Source organism: Hemicordylus capensis, chromosome 1, assembly GCF_027244095.1.
Source record: "Hemicordylus capensis ecotype Gifberg chromosome 1, rHemCap1.1.pri, whole genome shotgun sequence".
Taxonomy (NCBI): domain Eukaryota; kingdom Metazoa; phylum Chordata; class Lepidosauria; order Squamata; family Cordylidae; genus Hemicordylus; species Hemicordylus capensis.
Genome location: NC_069657.1, coordinates 14,009,233 through 14,026,121, shown reverse-complemented (window position 1 = coordinate 14,026,121; position 16,889 = coordinate 14,009,233). Strand labels below are relative to the sequence as shown.

The window sequence follows — 16,889 nt, the reverse complement described above, 5'->3', positions numbered from 1 at the left end:
ACTAAACAGAAGTGCCTGTCTAATTCTCTACTATGCATTGTAGCATCACTATTACATAAGTTTTAAAAATAAATGGAGAATTTGGCTTTTCCCAGATACTCTGAAAATAATTAAAGGATGTGCAGAGTAAACTGTGTCACTGCTTGGAATATATTCTAGTATTTCAGAAAGACAGTTAAAATGAGAGAAAGAGAGCAAGAAACTCCCAGTGGGCCTTAATACTAAGGATTTCACACAGATTCAAGGACAAACTCTCCATTAAATAGCCATATTATTAAGGCATCACATTTAACTCACTTATCACCAGAGGCGTAACTATAGGGGGGGCAGGGGGCACGTGCCCCGGGCGCCATCTTTTCTGGCCACGTGGGGGGCGCCGCCATGACCAATTTTTTTTAAAAAAAATTGAAATATTTTGTTAATACAAATGTTTCCTGCTCAGTGCAGCAGTGCTGCAGCAGTCAAGGGAGCGCGTCAGTGCCCCCTTCCCCACGAGCGGTCCCTTCCGCGCCGCCTGCGCCCCCCCCATTGCTTTGCTGGCGCCTGGCGGCCAGTCAGTGGCCTGGCTTGGCGGTGGCGGCGGGCGCTTGTGAGGAAAAACCTAAGTATAATGTAGTATGTTGGGGGGGCGACGGGGGGGCACGGGGGGCATTTCAGTGCTTGCCCCGGGCGCCATTTTCCCTAGTTACGCCTCTGCTTATCACAAGAAGCAAAATAAGAGCAAATGAATACAATCCTAGCTCATAAGCTTCAGCTCAGTTTTCACAAGCCCTGATTCTCTGTACATAGTTTCAAACTAAATATGTGTACAGTGACATATTATATTATATTTTTTATTTTTTTACTTGTAGCCCCTTCGGGGGGCTTCCTAAAGGCTGTGGAGGGGGTCTGCAAAGATTCTCCCTCTCTGTGCTGGCCTCTAGGGCTTTGCAGGGACCATTTGAGCATGTGTCCTGGCTATTTTTAAAAATATTTTTTTAAAAAAATGGCCGCTAAAAACAAAATGGCTGCCGCGCATGCTCAAATGGCCTCTGCGAGGCCTGGCCTAGGGCCTCACAGAGGCCATTTGAGCATGTGCAGTGGCCATTTTGTTTTTGGTGGCCATTTAAAAAATGAATTTTAGAAAATGGCGCCCCCCTTCAAGTGGCGCCCGGGGCATGTGCCCTGCCTGCCCTACCCTAGATACGCCCCTGCACCCATGAGGTTCTGCCTAGCTCTCCCCCACTTCCATCAGATCTAGTTAAAGGTACCTGCCCCCGATTTCACAGTGTTCAGTGTCTGACATCCTGACTAATGCTGCACTTGTGCAAAGTTGCAGTAGTGCAGAATGACTGCATCACAGCACTACATCTCAGGGATATTTGGAGTTGTGCTATTGCACAATTGCAGTCGTGTGCAAAAGTTCCCTGCAGAACATTCAAGGCATGCTACAGGTTGCACAGCCTTTTGCTCTAGCCTGTTATGCAAGCTCCGAACTTAGTGCGACTAGCTAGAACGACAGCCTGGTGCTAGTGCAACATCCTTGCACAAGTGCAGAGTAGGCAGTATGTTGGCCGATATTTCCCCAATCCCTGTCAGCAGCAGAGAGAGTGTAGGGCCTGCAGAATATTTTTATATCAGGATATGAGCTAACCTCTGTGTCTCTTTGGTCCTTAAAGTTAGTGGCCACCCAGAGAGGTTCCTGGACTGGAAACTGGAACCCAGGTCTTTCCTTGAAAGAGAGTGTCTGCTGTTTCTCTGAGGGCATATCCATTATTTGCAGCAGCAAGCAGATGTGCCCCATCTTTGCTAATTTTCCTCGAAGAGGACATGTTAACTGCGAATTGCACCTGCCAAACCTTGGAGAACCATGGTGGATGCATGCCAGGGAGCCATGATTGTTGGTGGCTTTTTGGCATGTGTACGTTGCATATTTAGAGTTGTATTTCTCCTCTGCTGGTCCTCCATTGATTCCACAAACAGTTATTTGACAGACCCTTCTGCTGTCATAAGCCCGATTCAGACATTATGTTGTACGAGTGTACAGATGTCTGTACACTCATACACATGTTTGTGTGAATGACCATGCCTGTGTTCATTTTAAAAGTGAATCTGGATACAGGCTCTTGAAATGCATGGTACGGACAGAAAGTGTATGTACTTCTGTACCTGCCTTCAACACAACATATGAATGACTGTACCTGTGTACAGATCTGTACCTGTGTACACTGTACACTCGTTGTATGATAGCTGAACTTGATGTGTGAATGGGCCTTGAGTCAAAGGCAAAAGTTTGCATTGATTTTCCTTGTGCCAGACCAGGGCTGCTGAAGCTCTCTGGCCCTGCAGTACTCCAGGATCAGAGGAGCAACCAAAAGAAAAGCAAGCATTCTCTACAGGTCTGAGCCCTAAATTACAGAACTGCAATATCGATTTTTGGCAGGCAAGCGTCTTTTACCTTCATTAGTCTAAATGAGCAAAGAAGGGTGGAAGTACAGCCCCCCCCGCCCCGTGGCCTGCCAAGTCTCTGCACAAGAAGTCATTTTCAGAATGGCTCATTGATTGGAAGTGGCAGACGGATGCACACTTTGGACTCCGGTCCACACAAAAAGTTATTTCCCCCTCAGGCTAGGCTGCTTCCAGGCTTCTGCGTTGTGCTTGAGTAGTCAGAGTAGAACCAAGTCGATGCCACGTTCTGAGCATTTCAGTGCACAAATGATGGTGACAAATGTGTCCGAGCAGCGAAAACGTTAAATGAGTATTGGGGAAAGCTTCCTTTCTGCGTGAAGGCATTCACTGTGTTAGCAGCACTCCAGTTAGCTGGCTGAAGAAGAAGAGCCTTCAGGCACAGCAGGAAACTCAGAGAAGAGAGCTGGTCTTGGGGTAGCACGTATGCATTGTCTCTTTTCTTAAGCAGGGTCTGCCTTGGTTTGCATTTGGGTGGGGGACTATATGTGAGCACTGGAAGATAGTCCCCTTAGGGATGGAGCCTTTGCTTGGTGGAAGAGCATCTGTATTAGGGATGTGCAAATCAATTCAAATTTGAATCAATTTGACTCGAATCTCAATGATTTGAATGATTCAAATTTGAATTGAATCACCCCTTAAAAGGGCAATTTGATTCAAATTCAAATCAAATTTTCAAAAATTCGATTTGAATTCAATTCGAAAGCAGTTTGTCACCTTTTGACAATCACCCAGGGCCCTTGATTGGTTAAAAAAGGCACCAAAACGGGGGCAAATTGATTCAAATCTGTTTCAAATTCAACTTGAATTTTCAGAGCAGATTTGAATTTGATTCAAATTCCAAATGAATTTTCAGAATTTGATTTGAATTCAAAATGAATTAAAAAGTCCATTTCGTGCACATCTTTAATTTGTATGCTTGTTTGCAGAAGCAAGATTCAATCCCTGGCAGCAATTCCAGGTAGGGGTGGAAAAGACTCCTGCCTGCAACCTTGGAGAAGCCACTGCCAGTCAGTGTAGACAATACAGAGCTAGATGGACCATTGGTCTGACTCGGAACAAGGCTGTTTCCTATGTCCCTATGTCCCATTAGCTGCAGAAGGAGAACTGAGGAATGTATACTCCAGTATAGAAAGTGGTATCTCCGATGTTAGAACTGCAACCTTTAATTTGGTGTGCAGTGCTGGGGTGGGCAACCTGAAGCGGTCCAGCTATTGTTGGACTACAACTTCCCCCATATGGAGCTGCAATAAATTTCAGGAGAGCTGGTCTTGTGGTAGCGAGCATGAATCGTCCCCTTTGCTAAGAAGGGTCCACCCTGGTTTACATTTGCATGGGTGACGATATGTGAGTGCTGTCTGCTGTAAGATATTCTCCTTAGGGGATGAGGTCATAGCTCTGTGTTCTTCATTGTAAGGCCTGGGCCCAGTGGTGGCCCCCATCAACTCAAAGTGTGGCCCCCTGACTAACTGTTTATTGGGCCTGCACAAAGTTTCTTTGGCTGAAGCTGAATACTCTGCATAGTCCCCATGGGAGCGTGTGGAGACCACCATTTTCACCATGCAGTGCTTTGCTTTGTCTCCTGCTGGGAGGGGGCCTCTTGAAGGGAAACAGAGCCCTTTTGCATCCCTGCACCAAGGTGTGCATGGAATGCTGGGAAGTCCAGTCCTTCCCCAACAGAACTCTTCAGAAGGGGCTCCATCTCTTGTCAAGGGCTCTCCCAGCACAGAGAAAAGTACAGTACTGTGCAGAAGTCAGCACAATGAGAAATAGCTCTTGCATGCAAAGTTTTTCCCCCCAGAGTAGCCCCTGCTTGAAAAATACTGAAGATCACTGCCACAGCTCTCCAATCCCCCAAACAGTCTTCCCTCCCAGATGCCTTTCCTCTCCCCCGGAAAAGAATGAAGTGAGGAGCTGCTCCTCAAGCTTTTCCTCTGTCTCTGCACCCAAGCCTTAGTCCTTCTATGTTGCGGAGAATGATGCCAAGCTACCTGCTATCCTTATTGCCCAAGAACTATGCTTGCACCAGTTGCTTGAGACTGGAAGAGAGTGAACCACTCTGAGCATCTTTTTAGCTATGCATCCTTCTTGAATGTGTGCATCCCTGTCTGTTGTCCTAGTGCAGGGCTGTACAACTCCAGCCCTCCAGCTGTGCTTGGATTACAACTCCCATCACCCCTGACTATTGGCTACTGTGGCTGGGGATTATGGGAGTTGGAGTCCAACCACAGCTGGAGGGCCGGAGTTGTGCAGCCTGGTCCTAGTGCAACATTTGCCTGGATGCCAGCCCCCATTCAATATGTAGAAAGGGAATGCTTCTCAGTTAGCCATTGGCTGGCTGCTACTTTGTTCGGAACTATGATGTCATAAGAACATAAGAAGAGCCCATCTGGATTAGGTCAGAGGTCCATCAAGTCCAGCATCCCGCTTCCCACAGCGGCCAACCAGATGCTAACCTGATGATACAAGGAAGCCTACAGGCAAGACATGAGGACAGCAATCATTCTCCCCCACCTTTTTTAATTTTTAACTTGGCCCGCATCAAGTAAGCACTGATAGACCTGAGGTCAACAGAAAGCATGCTCTATAATTTCTAGTACAAAGATTTGGGGAGGGTGGGGGGGAATATAAAATACTTTAATCTGATCACTATGCAGATTAATGACCTAAACTTCTGCGAATAAATCTTGACTGGCTGACCATCTGCCATCAGAAATCAAAATAGCTGACTAAGCTGAGATAATTCAGACAAATGAAGGAGCCATCGATATTACTGCCCAGTATAGATATTGGGCAGTAACAATTTTACTGCCACTGGCATGGATGCTATGCATGCCAGACTCTACTTCTTTAGAGGACCTTGAATGTGGCACAGTCCTTCCAGGGCCTGGCCATCCATTGGCTCCAGGGTTTATTCTAAGTGTTCACACAAGCAGTGGGTGAAGCACACCTCCACCCATGAGCACCCCCTCACACCAGAATCTTCTAACAGAAATGAAGGATGAAAGATGGAAGAAGAAATGAGAATGAAAAGAAAGAAAGAAACAGACGGGGAGAGATAAATAATAACAAGGGTGGAAAGGAAGGAAGGAAATGAGGAAGCAAGAAAAATGGAGGTGCCTTGCTAGGCACATAGCCAGCCCAAATGTTGAGGGGAGTGCTAAAAAAGTAGGGGGGCAGCTTATCTGGCCCCCATTAGTCCTAAGTGCACTCAGTTATTTAAAAATTATTGCTTTGTAAAAAATGTAAGCCAGGGAGGCACAGAAAAATTTAGAGGAGCAGGCTCACAGACCATTTATGAGTCTGTGCCTTGCAAAGAATGGGAGAGAGTAAGGAAAGGCTTTGATATAACTTTTCTATACAATTATGAAGACTGAAATAGAATAATGGCTGACATCAGGACTAATGCTGCACTATTGCAATGTACAACTAGTAGTTTTAGTAAGAACTAATCTGCCTACTTTCCTTTCCCTATCCCCACTACTCTACAAAATTTGGTTCAAATTGGTTAGACGGTCCACAAGTTAGCCCACTTGCACCCCAAAAGTTTACACATCCACCATCTTGAATTGGGGTGGATGACATCATCACCAACTGTGCCATTAAGGTCTCCCTGTGTGTCACTCACTACAACTGTATCTAATTTGGTTCAAACTGGTGAGACAGTCCACAAGTTAATCCATTTGTGCCTCAAACATTCATATGTGTGTCTACCATCTTGGATTGGGTTGGATGACATCATCACAAGCAATGCCATTGGGGCACCCCTATGTGTCCTTACAGCTGTAGCAAATTTGGTTCAAATCAGTTACGCAGTTTACAAGTTAGCCCATGTTTCTCAAAAGTTTATGCATCTGCCATCTTGGATTGGGGTGGATGACATCATTACAAACTATGCCATTGAGGTGTCCCTGTGTGTCCCTACAATTATACCCAATTTTGTTCATATTGGTCCAGGTGTTGCAAAATTGATGGTGGGACACACACACATGGATGGACACACGGACACACATGGAATGCCAGGTGATCTCATAAGCCTATTGGAATGTAGGCTAAAATGCACCCATGTGAAATCACGTAGCGGAGCGAATGTCCAAAGTTACTCCATCTCTTACATTAATGGTCCATATTGACAAGGATTGCACTTGTGCAACAAGGACAGTAGATGCTTTGCATCCTTCCCTGCAACTTTTATGGATCAAGGAAGAGGTTTCACAGCAGGAGGCAGCCCACAGATCGTGCAAGTGTACCCTGTTGCACCAGGACAACACTCATCTGGAATTTGAGTTCCTGTCTTAGCAGAACTAGCCAGTGCAGCATCCTTATGCTAGTGCAACATGTTTGTACTAGTGCAGCATTAGTATGGACGTCAGCTAGTATTCATCTCTATTTTATGTTTCTTTTCCTCTGTTTCTTTGTAAGAAATAACCAGATCCAGTGGCACAAAAACTTAGTTTCCACTGCACAGTTTTTTGCATAGCTTTTTTGTGTCCTGCTTCATATTCAAATTAACCTTAATTGGATGACTTGGATAGTTGTCCTGGATGCTGATATTGCGTGGTCGCTGATCCATATCAATAGCCAATGCACCCTTTGCTACTGTGTCTTCCCCTGGGCTGGGGAGGGAGGCAGATTGGTAGCAGCTCCAGCATGCTTCTCTCCATCTCTAGCCTCATTTGTTCTCTGTTTTTTCTCCATCCCATCGGGCCGCATGGCAGGATTGAAAACCATAAGAAAAAGAGCATTCGCTACCTTGGCTCATGTCCAGGTACTCTTTGCAGGCCAAGGAAGATTGATGGAACTCATCATCCTGGGATCTACTCTCTAAATGTTTAAGGAGACAGGCTCATGGCCTGATTTCAGTGCTCCATCCGTTATTCTTCAAGTACTGTCAGGGTTGAAATATAGGCAGCTGCTGAGTGGAAGCCAACAGTTATGCCAGGGGTCAGAGCTGAGAAGGTCTAGCCAGGAGACAGAGCAGGAAGGTCAAGCCAAGAGGCAGAGCAAAGAGTCGAAACCAGGAAGTGTGCCAAGAACCAAACCAGCCAGAAACAGGAAATACTATGGCCCATTTCAGACATAATATGGAGCCGCAGGTCCAATGGACCTGCAGTTCTGTGCCCCACTCCCCCTGCTCTCCCATCCACGTTTGGACATTGGGGAGAGGGGCCTCTCTGCAGTCAATGAGACTGCAGAGAGGTGGGAGAGCTGGCTGTATGGGCTTCCTTCTTTCCTGAAGGGCAGCCCATACAGCCAATAGCAGCTGGAGTGAGGGAGGAACTTTCTCCCTCCACACTGGCTTGGAAGTAGGCCAACAGTGGTGCCGTTTTCAGACGTACCGCTGCCACAGGTAAGCTGGAGGTTGGGACAACAAAACCAAGAGATAACTGGAAGTGACAAACTGAATATAGGGAGGGAAACCGCAGGTCCATTTTCACCTTTTACTGGAGTTCCTGGGGTTCGGACATCCGGTTAGTGAAACCGGATGTGAAGGGACTTCCGGTTTCATATTTAATCTGAACCCAGCCTATATTTACTCAGTCAGAAGTCTTTGGAGCTTTTCCTGTTGGGGAGAGCCAATAGCCAGCCTGAGTAGACAGAGCTTCTTCAAAACCTGGGAATCTTCCACTGCATAGGGAGATACTCCAACCTGCAGCCTTGGCTCATGGGAACATAAGAAACTGCCTTATAATGAGTCAGACCACTGGTCCATTTAGCTCAGTATTATCTACTTCGATCAGCAGCAGTTCTCCAAGGATTCAGGCAGGAGTCTCTCCCAGCCTAACCTGGAGATGCCAGGGAGTGAAACTGGAACCTTCTGCCTGAAAGCATGCAGATGCTCTTCTATTGAGCTGTGGCCTCATCCCCTAAGGCAGGGATTCTCAACGTGTGGGTCCCCAGATGTAATTGGACTTCAACTCCCATAATTCCCAACCAAAGGCCACTGAGGCTGGGGATTATGGGAGTTGAAGTCCAATAACATCTGGGGACCCACACGTTGAGAAACCCTGCCCTAAGGGGAATTTCTTACAGTGCTCATATGTAGTCACTCATCCAAACACGAACCAGGGAAAACCCTGCTTAACACAGGGGGAAACCACTGTTCCTTCTAACAGGGATTCCCAGATGTTGTTCACTACAGCTCCCAGCATCCCTAGCTGCAATGGCCTTTAGCTGGGGATTATGGGAGTTGCGGTCAACAGTATTTGGGAATCCCTATTAGAAGGAGCAGTGGGGACAACTCATGCTTGCTACTGCAAGACCCGTTCTCCCACACCGGCCAGCTGTATGCAGAGTCATACTTTCCAGACTTGATTCTGGACAGGTAGCAGGGAATGATCCCTCCTCCAATATCCAAGCCATCCCTCCAAATCCATGGGATTTGGTCAAACTTCATGTTCTCAGCAGAAGGTCAAGTAAGGAGGTATATGAGGGAAAAAAATAGTAACTGAGTTAGCTCTTTATGGAAATTATCTGTGAACAGCTGTTGTCTTTCCCATCTAGGTTGTCTTCATTTGTCCTAGCTTCTCATTATATGTGGAAAGGTTCTGTACATGCCAGGATGTTCTACTGACCGAAAGATGCCATTTGATTGGGAGATTGGACCTTGCTCTCTGGTTTTCAATATGACTCTGTATCAGAACTGTATTACTCTATGATGAATCACATGAATGACAATTGGATGCCATCACTGGCAGGATCACGTTGTTTTGACAATTAACATTGACAGTAAATTGATGACTGATGAGTGATTCTCACAACAGCAGATGCTGCTCACAGCGTTCTCCTTCCTCTTCACAGGCTGGACCAAGTTTGCACGGTTGACACGAGCTTTGACGAACAGCCGGAGCGTCCTGCAGCAGCTGACTCCTATGAACAAAGCGGAAGTGGTTCATAAACACTCGCGGTTAGCCGAAGTAAGTGTCAGACAAGTTCCCTTCTACCCATGCATAGGATAGGTGGAGAGAAGCACAGGAGTAGACTGAAGATACAGCAGCCAGCATTTGAGATAGAAACTGCAAATCCTCCTTCCTTATTGGGGAAAACAGAATATGGAGATAGGGGTGATCCCTAAAGAGACTGTTTTGCAGGGCTGTCCATAGGGCATGGCAAGCAGGGCAACTGCCCCCGGCACCACTCCTTTAACCACCATTAGAATTAACTGGAAGGAGGCCCCACACTGGCTGATTTGCCCTGGGCCCCAAACCCCGTCAGGGCTCTCTAAGGACAGCCCTTCTTAGGGCAGGCAACTCAACTTAGGGCCCCCCCAGCTGTTCTTGGACTACAACTCCCATAATCCCCAGCTGCAGTCACCAATAGCCAGGGACTATGGGGATTGTAGGTCAACATCTGCAGGAGGGCTGAAATTGAGCAGCCGTGGTTTAGGGTGATGCCATATTGCAAAAAATGCCATTGTGGGGCAGTAGGCTAGTTGATTATTTATTTATTTTTTAAAATTTAATTTAATTTAATTTAATACATTTTTATACCGCCCAAAATGCAAGTTCTCAGATTAGGCAAGGCAGAGAGGCCAAAGGGGCAAGACCACAGATAAGAGCAGAGACTAGAGCCCTTTCCAAAAGCTCCTCCCCACAAACTCCACTGTGCCACGGTGAAAGTGCTGGAAGTTTTTAACTATCAGTGGTTGGTGTGGGGCAGGACTGGGCTTGTGGTGGCATGCATGAATTGTCCTCTTTGCCAAGCAGGGTCCACCCTGGTTTGTGTTTGAATGGGATACTACCTGTGTGAGCACTGTAAGATGTTCCCCTTAGGGCAGGCTTCCCCAACCTGCAGCCCTCCAGATGTTGCTGAACTACAACTCCCAGCATACCCAGCCACAATAAATTGTGGCTAGGGATGCTGGGAGTTGTAGTTCAGCAACATCTGGAGGGCTGCAGTTTGGGGAAGCCCTGCCTTAGGGCAAGGATTCTCAATGTTGGGTCCCCAGAAGTTATTGGACTTCAACTCCCATAATCCCCAACCAAAGGCCACTGGGGCTGGGGATTATGGGAGTTGAAGTCTAATAACGTCTGGGGACCCAAGGTTGAGCATCCCTGCCTTAGGGGATGGGGCCGCTCTGGGAAGAGCATTTGAGGTTCCAAATTCCCTCCCTGGCAACACATCTCCAGAGAGACTCCTACCTATAACCTTGGAGAAGCCACTGACAGTCTGTGTAGACAATACTGAGCTAGATGGACCAATGGTGTGACTCGATAGAAGGCAGGTTCCGATGTTCCTATGCTCCCATGTCTGCCATGGGGCAGGGCTGTCTTCTGACTGTCATTGGTGAAGCATCTTTGATTTGGGAGAAAGGCAGACGGCCCTAGGAGAGGGGAGTTAGAAGAAATGCGGACTGAGACATGGAAACTTAGAAAGAGAAATGAAGGGGAGGGCCAGAGAAAGGGGCTGTGGTGGTGGGAAAAAGAATGACATTTGAGGAAAGAATGACTAGGAGCTGTGGAGATGAGAAGACCAACATTCTTGTACTGATGTAAGGTAACGAAGAACATATTTGATTGGTGGTTTCTAATTGCATACATTTATTTATGGCGTGAAGTTTTGGAAGAGGTGTATGTGTGTACATGTGTGTGTGTGGAAAGGTGTCCCCCCTCCCCACACAAGCTGCTAACTGAGCGGAGACCACCTATTCAAATTTTGAACCCGTTCACAATGGTCTTTGCTTCATCGCCAACTTTCCCCCTACCACTGCCCCATCTCTGTATTGCCCCCTTCCCTTCCCTGTACCTGGCAGTAGTGGCAGGGAGGGGTTGTGCCGTCAAGCTATAGATAGTGTTGTGCCCTAGACAGTGGTATGACTATGTGTGACAGTGTCCTGGTCCATTGGTAACCATAGGAAATGTAATTTCCATGGTCTTTGACATTCCTAGTAAGGCCATTGGGAACCATGGGATTACATTTCCCATGGTTCCTGGTGATCTTAGTCAATGCAGTGTAAGTCATGGCAGCATCTGTGACTACCAAGAACTATGGGAAATGTATTTCCCATGACGTTTGACCACCATAGATACTTCTCTGTATGTTCATGTCTGTAAAAGTCCCTATTTATTTATTTATTTATTTGATTTCTATACCGTCCTTCCAAAAATGGCTCAGGGCGGATTAAATTAAAATAAAACCTCTAAGCGTTGTAAGCCTCTACCCTAGGTAGTTTGGGAAAGGGAAGGTGATGACAAAGTTGGGGGCTCATGGCGGCCACAGTTGTTCGAGTTGGCAGGGAGACCTCCAGAGCCTAACACACTTTACATGATATCCTTGGGAACATGATGGGGCCTTAACTTTGGAATAGACTTGATATTGCAATGATTGATTTCCAGTTCATTTTGAAAATGAAATGTTTCTTGAACTCATTCTTAAGTGGGTCTGTGGGAGTTCACCTGTCTTTATATCATCCCTAACCAAAATGATCACACCTGCATTTCTCTTGCTTTCTAGGTTCTCCAGCTGGGCTCTGACATCCTTCCACAATATAAGCAAGAAGCTCCAAAGACGCCGCCACATATAATCTTACACTACTGTGCTTTCAAGACCACCTGGGACTGGGTCATCTTAATCCTCACCTTCTACACGGCCATTATGGTCCCTTATAACGTGTCCTTCAAAACAAAGCAGAACAACATTGCGTGGCTGGTCCTGGATAGTGTGGTCGATGTTATTTTTCTGGTGGACATTGTTTTGAATTTCCATACGACCTTCGTGGGCCCTGGTGGAGAAGTCATCTCTGACCCCAAGCTCATCAGGATGAACTACCTGAAAACGTGGTTTGTGATAGACCTCTTGTCATGTTTACCTTATGACATCATCAATGCCTTTGAGAACGTGGATGAGGTAAGAAACTGGAACTTGATTGGTCCTGGAATGCTTCTTTGCGGTTGCTGTTGCTTCCCACATTACTTATCATTATTGCTGGATGGCCTTGGCATCCAGAAAAGGTCCTTGGCCTTTGATGCTGGGGATGATGGGAGTTGTAGTCCAAAGTCATCTGGAGAACCAAGGTTGGGAATCCCTGGTCTATAGTAGCAAAAGTGATAAAATGACAGCACAGTCAGAACAAAAGGGTCAAACTAGCTATTACACAGAGACGTTCTATGAATGGGATTTCTGAAATGCAAATATGAATGAAATGAATATTTATACACTGCTTTTCAACAAAAGTTCCCAAAGCCATTCACATAGATAGACAGATAGACAGGTAGAGTGAATGAATGAATGAAAGAAATGGAAAAAGAAATATTTTTCTTTTTTTTAAAAAAAAGCAGCTTTGAGAGCTGGAAGGCTTATTGGGTTGGGGATGCAGAATGAAGGGAGATGAGTTTATTGTTTGCTGGTTAGTGTGATGACAACACTATCCCTAACCCTAATCTCTTTCACTCCCTCATTTCTAATTGTCCAACCACCTTCCTGGCAGGTTTCCTGCATATGATGTATTTAAGCGGTTTTTGTTATTCCCCTTGATGCTTTTAGCTAAGTGTTCCTCAAATATAACTGGTGTAAGCATCTATGGCATATCACAATATCAGAAAAGTTATCTCATATTATTCAGTCATGTGCAAATCAGACCGCAAATAACTCTTTTTATGTTATATGGTCAGATTTTATTCATTACACTAATTGGGAGAATTATGGTTGTCTTCTGTACCCCAGATAAGATTAGAATGTGGATGGATAGCTGAATTGGGGTTTGTTGTATGATGTTTTGCTGTTTGTGTTTGGATTAATTTTGTTTTGCGTTGTAAATTTTATTTTAATAAAGTTTAAAAATTAAAAAATCTATTATATTAATTCTCCTGGGTGTGCCTTGGAATGTGCGTCCCAGCGCCCAGCTGATTGGCTGGGTGGCAGACGTGCCTGATTGGCTGAGGCACACCCAGGAGGATTGGTTGCCGTGGCAGCGGCAGGCCTGGCCGCAGCGGCCAGAGGCAGCAGTGGGCCCAGCCCAGCTGTGGAGGCAAGGCTCAGGAGGTGGGGGGAGAAAGTGGGGTGGGTGGGGGGAGATGTGGCTGGGCCTGGAAGTGGAGACTGGGGCAGAAGGTAGGGGGGAAGAGGTAACCGCCGGCCCCAAAGAGCGCACAGATGCTCTGTGTGGGATTGGCTAGTAAAATAAAAATTGTCGTTCCCCCCCACCACCAACTGCTAACTGGCCCTCTCCAACCCCAGCACAGCATCCCTACAGTGGTTGTTGCTGGTGTCTATCTTTATGTTTCTTTTTAGATGGTGAGCCTTTTAGGGGGACAGGGAACCATCTTATTTATATTTTTCTATGTAATATGCTTTGAGAACTTATGTTGAAAAGCAGTATATACATATTTGTAGTAGTATTAATAATAGTAAGTGCTGTGCAGTTTTTCTGCCTAAAAGTTTCCCTCTCCAAAGCTAAAGGTGCATGGAGGAAATTTAAATCAGACCCACAGTATAGGGGGAAAGGGCTGGACTCACCTCTCCCCCCATGTCATGGCCCCACTCCAAACTGGCCTCCTGTGGCTGCTTTATGAAAAGGAAAAGAGGCTGAGAACTCTAGTCAAGGAACTTGCAATCACATCTAGTTTGACCCAGAGATGAAGGCTTTTAATAAGCCTGTTATTTAATCTTTCTTTTCAGTGCTAAAGATGTTGGACATTTAAGCTGGATACATGAGGAGAGAAAGAGAGTAAATGTGCCAGCAGAAGGATCCCTTTCCCCCCAAATGAAGACCAATAATTTCATCTTACAGAAGGCATTAATTCTTCTGTGCAAAAAGCATTCCATTTTTAATGCCCACCCACGAGGTCTTGACGAAATTTTTAGCGTTGTTTATTGTAATGGGATTCCTGCTTACAAATAGTGGTGGTGGGGAGCAAATTAATTTCACTTCTAGTAAAAGCAGTGACCGACAATTCCCTATAATAGGGATCCCAAGATGTTGTTGACCACAACTCCCATCATTCCCAGCTGCAATGGCCTTTGGCTGAAGTTTATGGGCATTGTAGTCAACAACATCTGGGAATTTCTGTTACAGCAAACATTGGCTGATATCTTGACTAATAGAGCACTGGTGCTTTGTAGGGATGTGCATGAACAGCTTGCGCATGGCCTGGTGGGGTGGGGAGCGGTTTATTTAAGAAGCTGGTAAGCAGGTCCTTACCTGCTCCACGGCTGCCCCACCACTTTCCTGGGTGCAGTGCTCATCCTGGCAACAGCCGCAAAGGGCTGCGGTGCTGTTTCCTGCAGCCTGCGCGCACTGCGTTGGAATGCACATGGCATCTGCACATGCAGAGCTGTGCACCTCAGCTCTGGGAGTTGAGATCGTCACAAGCACATGATGTCATGGGCTTGTGACAATCTCTAAACTGCGCAGGCGCACCTCGCAGTTGCTTCAAGATGCTGGCCCGAACAGATGGACTCAGTATCATTCCTCCTCACACCCCACTGCCACCGGGGCGGGGGGAGAAGGACTGCTCTTCTCTCCTCCGCAGTCACCCCTCGGCCATGGTAGGAGTTTTTAAACAACAACAAAAAATGGAGCTTTGGCAGGGCGGGCACGGGGTGGCCCAGCTGCTGGAGGCTCCCGGCCCTGGCCATTTGGAGGCTCCCCCAGACCTTGGAGGACCCCTAAGGTCCAGGGGTTAGTGCATTTCTGACTGTAAGATATTCCCCTCAGGGGATGGAGCTGCTCTGGGAAGAGCAGAAGGTTCCAAGTTCCCTCCCTGGCATCTCCAAGATAGGGCTGAGAGAGACTCCTGCCTGCAACCTTGGACAAGCCACTGCCAGTCTGGACGATTTTGACAACTTTCCCTTGAAATGCTCTGGGCCACCCAAAAATATGTCCCTGTGGGTTGGACAGCCTTCGCTGACATATTTTTGGGTAGTGCAGAGAACTTCCAGGGATGGGTAGGCCATCAGAATTTATCCCATTGCAAGTACACAATGCCCCCCAATGGAGTAAACGAATTACTCTGAAATTCATCTGAAATGTGTCTGAAATTCGTCTGCAGCACTGGTGAATCTCAAGAAGCAATAGTGCAGGCATCACCAAACTGCAGCCCTCCAGATGTTGCTGAACTACAACTTCCAGCATACCCAGCCACAAAAAATTGTGTCTAGGCATGCTGAGAGTTGTAGTTCAGCAACATCTGGAGGGCCGCAGTTTGGGGATGCCTGCACTAGTGCTTAATTAGGATGTCAGTCAGTGTCAATTTACATATGTAAATGACATCTCAACATTCTGAAAAGGAAGAAAGGGGAGCTCCCAACATTCTGTCACATCCTAGTGTGACCAAAGAAGGGAACCAGAGTTCATGTTCAATGTCTGGGACCACTGCAAACATCAGGGTGAACATAGGAAGCTGTCTTATATCAGATCAGACCACTGAGCTATCTAGTTCAGCATTGTCTGCTCTGATTGGTAGTGGCTCATGGTTGACAGACAAACTGTTTATAAGCCAACCTACAGATTGAACCTGGGTCCTCCTTCAGAGCAAACCAGATGATGGGCATCTTATTGCTTGCTACAAATAAGGAGTCTTGATTTGCAACGTGAATGTGGGAGATCAGTCTGTGAGCATATTCAACTTTTGGCACACTGTGTTGTTTTCATTGGCAGCCCTATATGTGTTATCATACTATTGCAATGGCTGTATTGCTTAGCAAACGAGTCTGTTTTAGAGCAAACTACTTACACAGAGAGATACACACAGACACAGACACACACCCCGGCAAGCAAACATAAATTGGTTTTTTAAAAGAGAAGAAAAATATCCTACGGTGCATAAGGATTGTTCTCTTGAGATGAAGCATTCTGGAGGTTCACATATCTTATATTACAGTGTTCTTCATTGTAGGGGCTAGGGTCCAGTGGCAGCATCCATCAATCTTAAGTGTGGCCCCCTGAAGAATTGTTTACCGGGCCTGTGTGAAGCTTCAGCCAAAGCTGAATACTCTGTGCAGTCATAGGAACATAGGAAGCTGCCTCATACCAAGTCAGACCATTGGTCCATCTAGCTCAGTATTGTCTACAGAGACTGGCAGAGGCTTCTCCAAGGTTGCAGGCAGGAATTTCTCGCAGCTCTATCTTGAAGATGCCAGGGAACTAAATTGGAACCTTCTGCCTGCAGCATGGAGATGTTCTTCCCAGAGCGGCCCCATCCCCTAAGGGGAAGATCTTAAAGTGGTCGCATGTATAGTCTCCCATTCAAATGCAAACCAGAGCAGACCCTGCTTAGCAAAGTGGGCAATTCATGCTTGCTACCACAACACCAGCTCTCCTCTGGTCTTGTGACATGATGCAGAGGTGATTGTTCCCACTGCCCAGTGATGCTTTTTGCCCAGTGCTGGGAGCTCCTTAAAAGGAAACAGAACCCTCTTGAGCCTCTGCACCTTCTTGGAAGGTGTGCACAGAGTGCTGGGAAGTGTAGTCCTTCCCAGCGCTTTCTCCACAGAGCTCTTAAGAA

General features: G+C 46.5%; 1 protein-coding gene across 6 annotated transcripts in view; it reads left to right on the top strand.

The window, feature by feature from the left end:
* The window catches only part of KCNH5 (potassium voltage-gated channel subfamily H member 5), a 277,982-nt gene that overhangs the window by 62,917 nt on the left and 198,176 nt on the right, over positions 1-16,889 (top strand). For 5 of the 6 annotated variants that reach the window (XM_053287204.1, XM_053287203.1, XM_053287206.1 and 2 more), the window contains 2 exons: positions 9,247-9,362; positions 11,899-12,291. In XM_053287204.1, the coding sequence (XP_053143179.1) occupies positions 9,247-9,362; positions 11,899-12,291 (509 nt within the window). Of the gene's footprint in view, positions 1-4,858; positions 4,991-9,246; positions 9,363-11,898; positions 12,292-16,889 lie in introns of those variants that run through there. The other variant, XM_053287209.1, reaches the window with a different exon arrangement.